This window comes from Strix uralensis, chromosome Z (genome assembly GCF_047716275.1).
Source record: "Strix uralensis isolate ZFMK-TIS-50842 chromosome Z, bStrUra1, whole genome shotgun sequence".
In the NCBI taxonomy this organism is placed as follows: domain Eukaryota; kingdom Metazoa; phylum Chordata; class Aves; order Strigiformes; family Strigidae; genus Strix; species Strix uralensis.
Window position 1 is genome coordinate 88,273,372 of NC_134012.1, and position 12,730 is coordinate 88,286,101.

Consider the following 12,730-nt stretch of genomic DNA (forward strand, 5'->3'; position numbering starts at 1 on the left):
GTAAGTGTTTCAAAATTAAAATCTCTGGATACAATGTTATATTATGGAATACTTTTATTCTCCTTTCATAGTTTATGAAAAACAAAACCTAGATTTACTTAGAGTAGTAGTATTTTTTTGGAGAGAGAGGAATGTCTGTCATTCCCTTAAACAAGAGGGATACTGTGATGTTACACTTCCAGCTTAATAGCAGATATGGACACAAACTATTTGGGTCATGATTTAGGCCTCATAAAACTTCAGGAAGATCTTGATTCAATAATGCTCAAGTTTCTTCTTAATGTCATACTTTTTCCAGCTATTTTTAAGAAGCTTGGTTTTTGCTTTGCCAACTGGTATCCAGATGTTACGCCTTGGTGCAAGATATCATCATGATGAATTCACTTTAATGGGCAACTCCATAATAATAGACAAACAACTTTGTGGTTTGGTTTTATTTAATTGTATAAGCCATATATTTCAATAAGAATCTTTGCTAGATTTTCATTGTTTGTTTAAACAAAAATATTGGTAATGATTTTTTCTTGTATGAAGCTCAGATGATATTTTTTTTTTTATATTTATAGAGAAAAGAAAACGACAAAGGCAGGAAGAAGGTGAAAACAGAAGAAGGGTATGAGATTGTTTTAGCTAATTATTAATATACTACAATATCTGATAGGATTTTCCATTGCTATTTAATTCAGCATGATCTATTTCACAAAAAAATAAGTCCCCAATAATTGATGGAATCAGTTTAATCTTGCAGAATAGTCTTTTCTGGGGGGAAAAAAGTAATTACATTTCAGTTTTAAATGATAAGAGGGTGATTGTGGTCACACTACTTGGACACTTCAGTTACTCAGTGTGCTGTGAGAACAGTGTGTGCCAATAGGTGTAACAAGCATTAAAAAGGGTCCCAATTTCTAGGATGCAGAATAACCTGAAATGGCTTATTATCAGTCTCTTACGTTGATACTGCTCTTCTTGAAATAACTGCAGTTGTAGTGTCATCATATTCACTGAAATGAGGACTGTATTCTCCTCCCAAACTTACCTGTTGCTTTGTGGACTCATTGGAAAGTATTTGGCACAGATTTTTAAATTTTATTTAATTTTTTTTTTCAGATGAGGGAATTACATTTAAGACAGGATTAATACTGTTAGCACTGAGGGACAGAATGTTTGATTCAAGTCGTACTTTGACTGCATACTGAATTGAGAGATTTGTGAAGATAGTCAATATGAATAAAAAATATTCAGGCAGCTTCATTTTAAGGAGCTTCAGTTAACTATAGCTTCGGTTTTTTGCTAATTTATAATATTTGTAATTTAGTATAGAAGGTCACAAAGAGATAAATCGAAAGGATGCACACAAAAAATGAACTGACTAGAGGAAGGGGAAAACCTGTTGACTTTTCAAGCTCAGGGATACTTTAATTCTGGATGACAGCCAATACTGGATAGACCTTTCTTCTGATCCTCTCCCCCCCCCACCTCATAATTTTAGAATTTGAATTTATTGTGAAACAAAATAGTAGCAAATGCCTGATGCATTTGGTATACACTGAAATGATTCATTAATCAACATTAATCAACAATTTTAGTTCAACAGCAAACAATTTCAGATGTACCTGTTTTTTGACTTTGCATAGCAAATAAGTAATTCTTGAAACTTTTGGAGCTTTTGAGAGTGGATCATGATTAAATGTTTGATCCTTCTGGATCTTAGAACTGTAACATGTGGCATAAATTAGCACAGTAACTTTGAGTATTCCAGTTCCTACCAGTGAGTAATCTGGGATCTAGATTTGAATCTGAAACATGTTAAAGTTAACTGGAGCAGTTGGAAAAGTTTCTATTAAGACATGAAATTGTCTATTGATAAAATCGTGAGACATTTTCTTCTTTAAAATTTTGTTATACTGCATACAAAAATGTTTACATACTAAGCATGAAATGGAAGCATAACAGAACAACAAGTAAACATGGCCTGTCCAAATGTTTTTTTTTTGTTATCTGCATCTGGTTATTTTTCCATTCTACCACTAGATGGAAGTAGAAATCAAAAAAAAGCAATGTTCCCACCAGAACAGTTGAGTGAACTTTTGCGTGCAGATTTAATATGTAGTTTATTTTCTGCAAGTCTTTTTTCTAAAGAGCAGTTATGGCAACCAGTTTAGTGAAGGGACATGTCTTGAGTTTAAAACAAAACAAAAATTCTTCCTGTATCAAGAAACTGAACAGGAACATTTTCAAAGTACTACTTTCATAGTCTGATGTGACTGATCAATTAGCTCTAAGTTGTGGATCTGGAATATTTCTTGATCCTATATATGCTTTTGTTGTGTTGCTTTTTCCTCACAGCTTACATTTCTTTTTTTTTGTCTTTTTTCCAGGAATGGAAGGAACGGTATGGAAATAGAGATGATTCCACTAGAAACAGAGTTGTCCACACAGACCAAAAAGAATCCAGCTTCTCAGAGACAAATACCAATAGACGTAAGCTTTGTGGGTTTTGGATGGAGTTTGTTTTGTTTTGGTTTTTTTAATATCTTGTCTGCACAACACTGGCTGTGTGACTAGCTTCAAATATATTCCTTTTTGTCTTAGATGATGTGCTGATGTATTCCCTTCTGTGGCACAGTGCCATCTTTCCCATTAAAGACACCTGAAAGAGTGCTGTGTTTCTTCCCATCTTCAACACTTCAACTAGTTGAGGTTGGAGATTCTGACTAGTCTCAATTACTCAGTCTTCTGGGACTTACCATGTTTGCAATTAGAGTAGCAGCTGTCAACAAAGAGACTTTATTTAAGATATGTCTTGAAGTTGAGAGTTTTAAATCTTAAAATTTACCTCTTCTAGTTGCAAATGAACTCTCCCAGACTGGAATAATGGAATACTCAGATGACCAACAAATGTAAAGCCACTAACACACCACACAAGTGTATACATGCTCATTTAATAACATCTGTTGGCAAAAAACTTTTTTGTGGATGCTCTGAACTTCCAAAATGTTTATTTATCACAGCATTAATGTTTTTTTATGTATTCTATGTGCTCTTGTAAGCTCACAAGAAGTAAGAATTGAAACTGAAAAATGGAAGGAAAAAGAGGGGGAGGAGGAGGGAAGCTTTAAACGTGGTTTTGAGACAACTCTGGTAGATTTCCCCATTCTCTTTCCAGAGTTGGAAACCCAGATTTTCAGTGGTAGACTAGCTGAAATGATACAAAATTATATTTTAAACATATGAATATGTAGCATTCCAACACCAAAACAAGCTGTAGGTACTGGCCTAGTGAAGGTAGCAGAGTGAACTGCAGAAGAGGTGTATTTCATTAATTCATGAGATTGCCTCTTCAAAAACAAACAATACCAAACCAAAAAACCTCCAACTGGCTTAAAGCGGGAAGTTGGGAAGATGAACGGATGATTGGTTGGTTCAAAAGTAAAGTTTGCATATAACTTCTTGTTTTCTTTGGTTCATTGCAAAGTAGATCCCATCTACTTGAGGGGTGAAAGAAAAGTTGTAGTTATATTGGTATGGAGATACAAAAATGAAATATTACAAATTCAAGCATTTTAGCCAGATTTGGCTTAATATTGAATGTACTCTAAATGATTATACTTACACTTTGGATGAGATAGTAGCAAATTACTATTCTGGTCTTTTGAGTTTGATGTCTCCACATGCTCCAAGATGTTCACAGAGCAAATGAATGTTTTTACTTTCCAGCACTATCAAAGTATACCCGATCAAATGGTAGGACTGAAAGAGATACAATAGAACTCCTCCAGGATGCAGAACCTTTGGATTTTAACGCAGACTCAATTAATGATGACCCTCTTGAATTGGACTTGGGAAGGTGAGGAATCTTCTGTGTTATTTACAATTAAAAGGTACTCATGTCTTCTGTCTTCAGACGTCTGACAGCTGTATCGGATGGTTTCATAATAATAGTTTTGTAAACAAAATCTCACCTGGCTCCTTCCCTTTCTTCCTTCTCCCTCATGATATGGGAATTGTTTTAAAACCAATTGAAACCTTGAAGTTTTTCAGTTTTTTAGAAATGTCTGAGTAAGATTTGAGTTGAATATTATTTTTTATATTGGCATAATCTGAAAAATACTGTATGTAAAATCAGAAAACTGGAGTCCTGCATATGTAGAATATAAGGTTTTCTCTAATTTTCTACAAGACTTTGGAAAGTTTACTTGATTTGTCTGTATAAAAACCATTATAAGGGGATGCAAGAAAGAAAACTGAGTATTGCAGAACCAGTAGTTGCAGCAATACACCTGGGGATCAGATCTTGGAACTACTGAAGTAAATTAAAATCTGAATTTAGTGAACAAGAAGTCCCGGACTGCACAGTATAGCTCCATCTATAACAGAGAATTCTGTGATTCTGTGGGTGAGACTGCAACACCAGATTTCCTTAGTCGCGAAACAGACTATCTTCTATAACTCCTAAGCTCTGCTCATATTTAAGAAACAAGTAATACATTTTATCGGTGCTTTTTTAATCCAGGCAGTTATGATGTGGAACCATTTAATGATAATAAGTTTAAATTCCCTTATAAAAAGTTATAGTTTACATTATTTTTCAGCTAGAAGTAGCATACCCGATCCAATAAAAGATCATAAATCTTTTTGTTGATTTTTGTTGATCTATAATGTCAACAAGTAAATGCCAGTTCAAAAACATACAAGGAATGTTCTTAAATGGCGCTGCCAGGTTTTACAGATTGATTCTGTAATGTTAGTTTGTATCAACAGCTAACTGCTGTAGTCTAATGTCACTACATTTCTGAAGTTGGTTTAAAGAGGAAGTAGCCTAGCAGTTCTGTCAGCTATTGACTTCTATACAGTGTGAAAGGGATAGTAGTCTACAAAATTAGGAATATGCATATATAATTGGTTTGGAGCAAATATTTTTCAAGTACAGTATCTGAAGATTTCTGGCACCTATACAGACTTTGCAGAGTGGAACATTCTGAACTTTTTCTTTAAAAAGAAAATCTGGAGCCGCAGAGCTTAGCTGAGTTTTCCTCTAATAAACTGCATTACATTTCATAGAGGTAATAAATCAAGCATAATTGCATATGAAATTTCAATTAACTTAAAAATAGCTTGTGTAACACTGATTTTTAAAAGTATAGCCCTTGCAATAGTTACAAGCATTCTAGGACAGTAAGAGCACTAGAGACAGTGGGTTCTCACTTTGTGTCTGTTCAGGTTTTGGTAAGTACTGCAGAGAGGAAGTATATATTTGTGCTTTTAAAATGCTTTCAAAATATATTTGACCAGCAATTTGTGAAGCTTCTTTTTTCCCACTAAATATGCGGCCATTTGTTTTAATTATTTTTGATACGGTATTTCTTCTGGAATACCCAATGAGGTGTTCTGCTAATTGCCCAAACTACTTTTGGATGCTGTTTTTGTTTGGGTTTTGGTTTTTTTTTTTAAAGAAAACAACAAAACATTCAACTTCTTTCCTTTGTGTCGGGAAACAAAGTTCTTTAAGACTCCCAGTATTCATATCACTGTTTTTCTTGGTCGCATGAGATTTAATTTAATGACTGCCTATCAAATTCTCACGGAAACAGTAATTAAGCAGAACTTCAGATCCTATAGTTAATTGAGAGTTAAGGAGTAAGAGTACAGTGAGAGTTATATGGTTTCACGGGTCCTTATTTTTCTATTTCGAGAGTTATATGGTTTCACGGGTCCTTATTTTTCTATTTCCTGTGATACTTTTTCATATTTAAAATTGATTCTGCAGGTACCAGCCTGGTGGAAGATACCTGTCAATGTCTCGAAGTGAAATATTTGAAGATGTCTAAACTCCTCAAAGCTAATGAAGATTCAGTGGAAATCGATTTCTTACTCATTGCTTGGAAAATACTGTATTTATGATATGTCACTGAACCAGAAAGACCATTTTTGTTTAAAAAAAAGAATATGAAGGAACAACTATTTTGAAAATGCACCTGTATGGTAACTTTACTACTTATGACAAGAATATGCTTCTTCTATTGTAGATATTGTTGTGCATCAGTGTGAGCTTTTGTGTCATGACCAAAAGGAGAAAACTTAATTAAAGTAATAGAGGGTAAACTTCATAAATATACCTAGGGCTCAACCTGAACTGTAACATCATAAGTTTTAGAAAGAGGATTTTTTGGAAGGAATTTTTTTGTATTTTATCAGATGCTGCAAGAGCATCTTAATGCATCCAAAGTGCAGTTATATCAATTACTATAGTAAACAATTTCTATAATTTTTCTATTTAAACTTTATGCCTAGTCCAAAATCTACTGAATTAAATTAAAGCTTCTTTTGGCTTCAGTGGTCTTTGAATCAGACCCTGTATAAGGAGAAAGACTGAATGTCAGGCTGTTCTTCATAAAATCATAAAATGCATGTTCCAGTATTTAAAGGGTGGCTACAAAGGTGATGGAGACTCCATTTTACAAGGAGTCACACGGGAAAGATGAGGAGTAATGGGTACAAGTTACTGCTGGGGATATTCCGATTGGACACAAGAGGAAAATTTTTCACAATAAGAACAATCAGCCACTGGAATAATATACCCAAGAAAGTGTGGATTCGCCAACACTGGACACTTTTCAGATTCAGCTGGATGGGGTGCTGGACCATCTTGTCTAGACCATGGTTTTGCTAAGAAAGGTTGGACCAGATGATCCATGAGGTCCCTTCCAACCTGGTATTCTATGATTCTATGAAATTTGGTGGCATAAATTTTGGAGCAAGGTAGATTGGTCAAGAAAGGCTGTATTTTTTCTTTTCCAACATTATATGCAGATAAATGATTTTAGCATGTGTAAATAGTTGAAATTGAATATGGACCAGAGTTTCACTGTCATATGAGCATATGTGCAATAGCAAGAATACATTATTGAAGATACAATGTTTGCTTAAGATTTTTTACACTTACAACAGTTGAAAATCTTGGCACATTAGTGGTTTTGTAACTGTAAAAGAAATATAATGTGAAAATTGAGTTAAATGCTGAAACATTATAATTTGCACACACCTCAGGCACAGCTTCAAATTGTAGAGTATTTCTTTAAAAGAAGGGAAATACATAGCATGACTAGATAATGGTTAACACCTTTAATGTCCCAAATGCCCTGGTTGCATTATGTATCTGTTTTTAAGGTGCCTGTATTTTGCAATAAATTGTTGCAAAAAGATTCATTTGAATGCCATTCAAAAATGCCAATTATTAACAGTGTAAAAAAGCTTCACATTAATTTCATTGTATAGATATATTTTTTAAACCATAGTTAGTTGAATGAATTTTCAAATGTAATCATAAGGTAAAAGATGTGGTCAAATTCATGATATCTTTGGAAATTTGATTAATTTAAAATGTTGCTTTATTACGGTTTGTCTTAAGTCTTTACCACTTGGAGGTTTTCTTATGTGCTTATTGCAAAGTTATGTTGAAAACTGAAACAGGACATGTTTCTGTCATGACATCCCTTAAAGCAGCTAGGAAAGAGTTCTTCTGAAAAGTAAGTTTTCGTGAATGAGGTGTTCTACTAATTTTTCAAAATAGTCTTTGTTTTCTGAAGTAATTGGTAATGGGAATCTAACTACCTCCTGTGATTTAGTACATCATGTGTTCTAACAGTAGTGGCATTTGCAATATATTGATCTGCCTGTTTTAAAATTGTTACTATGAAGGAGAAAAAATGCTCTATTTGTATAGAAATAACTACATTAATAAATTGGCAGACATAAAATAATCGTCAGTTTTATTCTTAGGTGAATACACTGAACAACAGCCATGCCCACAAGTATTCAAGCTCATGCAATTTCCAGATTACCTGTAAGAGGGCACTTTTTCAGTTTGGGTATTTCGTGTATTGTAAAAGCTTGATTATGGCTCTTATGGCTGTGTCAGGGACTGGAAGTTGAGAAAATGATACTCTTTTTATTCAAATTGTTCTTTAGCAACTTTATTCTAGCACCAAGTTAATTTATTTTAGATCTGCTTAAAAATGTTATCCTGAATTCAGCCTTATATGAAAGGAGTTGTATATGTTCTTGGACATCCATCCACATGAATTTTCTTAGACTTTATATTTCTATTTTTAAAGTTTGCATCTCATTTAATTGCTCAAAAGTTTATTTCTAAAAATCTTTGGATGAAATAAGGTTCAAGTTCTTTGTTTGACTCTTGAAATGTCACTACAAAGGGATCTAATTCAGTGCTAGTGTAAAAATTATAGAAGGAATACTTGTTTTTCTGAATGCTTGTGGATCCTTACCTAGCCCCTGCTGACTTCAAAGAGTTGGATTGAGCCTTGCTGGGGCCTGGTTTTCCCCCTCCTGGTGGAATGGCTGCAAACAGAATTTTCAGTGGAAACTTGGTCAGGATTTTATATACAAAAGCTAACTAGTCCCTGGTGTAAGCCCTCTGTGCAGTTTTCATTGGGATACAATAATTTGAGGAGTTTACTATATAAATTAATGGCAGTGGGATTTCAGTTGCTAACATAGAAATTCAGAGTTCATTGAGGTGGGAATCCACTGACCTTTTTTTGATAATCAAGTGGAGTAACCAATGGCTGCTTTTTCCAAGCATGGGAATTAGAGCTCTGAAAATCTCTCGGGAGTTCTCTTCTGGATTGCACCTGGAGATCCCCAGTGTCATGTGCTCCCTGGATGCTGGGTGTTAAAGTAAGGAGTTGATAAGTGTCAGGTTTCATCCATAGATTTCATTGCTGACCAACAGTTACTCATGCTGTAATTATGCACAAGTTGTAGGCCAATTAATCTAAAGTGTGTTTTGACAAGTAGTTCCTCCAAAAGTAGTTTTGAAAAGTCAAAGTTCCTATGACTCATATGGAAGACAAATCTGAAAGATTTTAAACAAATAAATACAAAGTACAACTATAAAAGAACATTGTAGAAATAAGGGATATGCCTGCACAGCATTTGCTGTGTGCTTGAGCTAGTTTTAAACTAGTTTGGTTACTGCCAGTACGAATAATGCAGAACTTGCTTGGTGGCTATGTGCCTAAGGATTTACCCCACTCCAGAGATATGGTAGATGTCCCATCCCTGGAAACATTCAAGGCCAGGTGGGACGGGGCTCTGAGCAACCTGATCTAGCTGAAGATGTCCCTGCTGATGGCAGGGGGATTGGACTAGATGACCTTTAAATGTCCCTTCCAACCCAAACCATGAGTTCTTTGCTACTATAGCTCTAGTCCTAACAGTATCACCGCTAAAAAAAGTTACAGCTAGCTTTGATACATTTAAGCAGTGACTGTACTGTAGGTTACTGGTGTTCTTGCATCACATTTGATGCTCCAGATTAGGTGATTTAAAATATAACTGCTGTGCAAACTGTGCTTTTGAGAACTGAATGTTGACGTATTTAGTCTGTTGGTATATAGTCGTATTTATTTGCAGCTAAAGAATGTCAATTATGTATTTCTGATTTCACTTTCTGAATTACTGAGCAGTTAAGGTATACTTCATTATCATTTCTGCAGTTTCCTCTTCAGCTGTGAACACCAAAAAAACCCCAAAACACCAAAAAAACCCACCCAAGTTAAGCACATATGATTGAATATCTTCATGTCAAAGATTTAAACCAGTGAAAAGAATCCATACAAGTTGTAATGAACTTTGAAAAGTGGGAGCGAAAACAGTAGCTACTTTCATACTGTGTCAGTTCTGGATTTCTTAAAAAGTATGCATAGCAAAAAGCTCTAGTCAAGCTTACTACTCTTACTAGATTTGTAGTTCTGTTTCTTCAGGCGTTTAAAGATATACATGTTCTGATATCTATATTGGGAAATGAATCCTCTGCACTCTGCTTAAGAAAGGTGCAGCTCTTAGCAGTGCAGTATAGTGAGAGAGTCTTTTTATGAGGGAAGGTAAAGGATATGCAACTTCTAGTCTGTGCTCATAGTGACACCTTGGGCAAAGTATGATATATTTTATTATTTAGGTATGATAACATTAAGAAAAAACAAACTTTATACTACTGTAACTTACACTACTGGAAAGATCATAGTATATAATCTGCTTTTATTTTGCAATCAAGCACTTGTAAAATAGTCATTAACAGTATTAATGGGAATGGCAGAAAGCTGCTATCTTTCGAATATTTGTTCTTGCTATTTTAAAACATGACAATTTTGACATATGAAGTACTAAAAAAGTGATTACTCTTTCTGTAATGATAATTTGTATTTTATTAAATTTATCTTGGAATGCTGTAAATATTATGTGAAAAATACAATGTTTTGTTCCAGTTTTCATTATTGCTGTAATTACTTCCAATCTGAGAGGCATTTACAATACCAAATAGAGATCACTTCATGAAGGAAGACTTCTTATGAGGCTTCTTAAAGAAATCTGACCTATTAATTACAGACAAATATCTGCATCTTAATTATTAACAAAAACACTACTTAGGGTATATATTGTCCCCTAGCTTTTAATTTTTCTTTAAAATTCAGAAAATGATTAATTTTGTCAGAGGAGCTTATTTATGAATCTTGTAAACTTTCTGAAACTTTTGCATTCCTTTTTTTCCCTAATTGGCTCTGCGGGAATATGTACAGCTTCATGGCAGTTCTCTGATATTAGCTGTGCCTCTAAGTAAGTAGTCTAGTCTGAAGCCTAGACACTCCTACACCATTTCATTATGTTAACAGAACCCCAGCATTGCTAGCAGAGAAGCACCTTGAACTAGATCCCTTTCTAATACATTAATTCCTGTCATTGATTATGGTGCATTATATTGAGTATCTTCTGTTTCAGTCATATAGTGAGCCCAATCAGGTTTATTCTTTGTTTCTGTTAAAATGCACTGGAATGTATTCCTCAGCATGCTTTTATGTGTGTGTGTGTGATTTAATTGTAATTGGCAGGCAATAGTAATATGCAACTTCATTTATTTCTTGAGAATAATGTTATATTTGACATATTCCTGTGAAATATAATACATTCAGAGTGATAGCTTAGCTATCACTGTAGAAATTAATTATTTTCTATAGAAATACCTTACATTTCTATAGAGATATCTGGAAGATAAGGGAATTTATTTGTAAGTATAGGTTTAGTAATAGAAGATCTTCATTCTCCAGTGTATATCGAGGATAGCTGTAGGAGTGCTGCTTACGGATAGACTAACTTCTTTTGCCTTATGATATAAGTATGTGTGCATAATACTTGTTTTGAAATTCACTGAGTTACACATTTTTCTCTGTAGTGTTCTAAATTATTGTTGTAATGGATATATTTTTGAAATGTGTGGTAAAATATCTAGTCAAAGAGTTAAGTTGGCATGAAATAAATCATTTCTGCAATACATTTTCCGTGGTGTATTTTAGATACTCATAATTCCTTGAAGTGTTTTTGATAGTGATCTTTTGGAGAAATTGAACCTATTTCTTTTTTACAGGTGGAAATTAAGTTTTTTCTAGAAGACAATCCAACCTTGTTCTAGTGATCTTTTTGCTTCTTCTTTAAAGCGGATCAAAAAGGGAAACTGAGAATGAGCTTGTATACCTGGACGTGTCATTGACAGAGTTCGGGCCGAGACTTGGAACCACACTTTGGGCTGGTATCTTTACTGACCACTCACCCCAACTGTGGAAGTGCAAGCAGCTTCTGCGAAGGCAGGGAGACAAAGTGCAGCCAGGCTAGCGGAAGATGTGGGCTTCCTGCAGCGCCTGGAGGAAGCCTGTAAGGACCCTGTATGCTAATGGGGCTGACTGGGCACTGGGTATTTTTGTGGGACATAAGGTGGGGTAGAAGGTAGGGCTCCTATGCCCCTGCCTCCTTTCTGTAAGCAGTCAAGCTGGGATATAATGCCTTCTAGATGTACCTAGCCATTGGTACAAATAGAGGCAAGAGACTTTCCACTACAATTGTGAGGAGACAAGCAAAATGAAGGAGTTAACTCTCTTCTTTCATTGTCTGCATATTTATCACTTTTGTCTTCCCCAGCTAAAAAAAAAAAGTCAAAAATAAGGTGAAAGAAGAGAGAGAATTTTTTAAAAATTTAAATATTGTCTCTATACAGCTACAGTGGCAGGGTATGTTTTTAGGTTCTCTTTTCATTCTGATGAAGTGGCATTTTTCTTGAGAGGTACTAGAAGTATCTTCTGCATGTTGTAAATTGAATAGCCATACCCTGGAGCAATTAATCTTTTTAGCACATCAGAAAATCTATAATAACTAACACTAAGTGATTCCTGTATTTGATTATTTATTGTCTCCTCTAGTTAATCTGCAACTGCTGTTCTAAGTGAGTTGCAGGAAACATTTTGCATGCTCAAGACCAGTCTGTGCCATCACTGCAGTAGGAATGTCTTGGCACTGTTAGAAAAGACTTCTGTCACACCCCTTCTGGGACTGTCACCCTCTCTGATCTGCTGGACTACTAAGTGTCTTTTCTGGATCTTTTTGTAAGGCATTTTTAATATACGTGGGTTTAGAATAATGTAGTGAATGAATGGTGCATGCAGATTTTAAGAAAGACTAGTAACAGAATGTTCAGTGGACCATACTGAGCCAGCTATTATAATCCAGTGGATGGCATTTTTTCTACTGAGGAGAAGAGATAGGAATAGCAGAATGGGGATGAAGGGATTGAGAGCAGCCCTGTAGAGAAGGATTGGTGGTACTGACGGATGAAAAGATGGACATGAGCCAGCAACACGTGCTTGCAGCCCAGAAGCCAACTGTA

At 34.9% G+C, this 12,730-nt stretch overlaps 1 protein-coding gene across 5 annotated transcripts in view; it reads left to right on the forward strand.

Moving 5' to 3' along the window:
• LMBRD2 (LMBR1 domain containing 2) overlaps window positions 1-11,349 on the forward strand; it is a 35,280-nt gene extending 23,931 nt beyond the window's left edge. For all 5 annotated transcript variants that reach the window (XM_074857059.1, XM_074857062.1, XM_074857061.1 and 2 more), the window contains 4 exons: window positions 567-613; window positions 2,379-2,481; window positions 3,718-3,847; window positions 5,768-11,349. In XM_074857059.1, the coding sequence (XP_074713160.1) occupies window positions 567-613; window positions 2,379-2,481; window positions 3,718-3,847; window positions 5,768-5,828 (341 nt within the window). In that variant the 3' untranslated portion in view covers window positions 5,829-11,349. The remainder of the gene's footprint in view (window positions 1-566; window positions 614-2,378; window positions 2,482-3,717; window positions 3,848-5,767) is intronic.
• The last annotated feature ends 1,381 nt before the right edge of the window (window positions 11,350-12,730 follow it).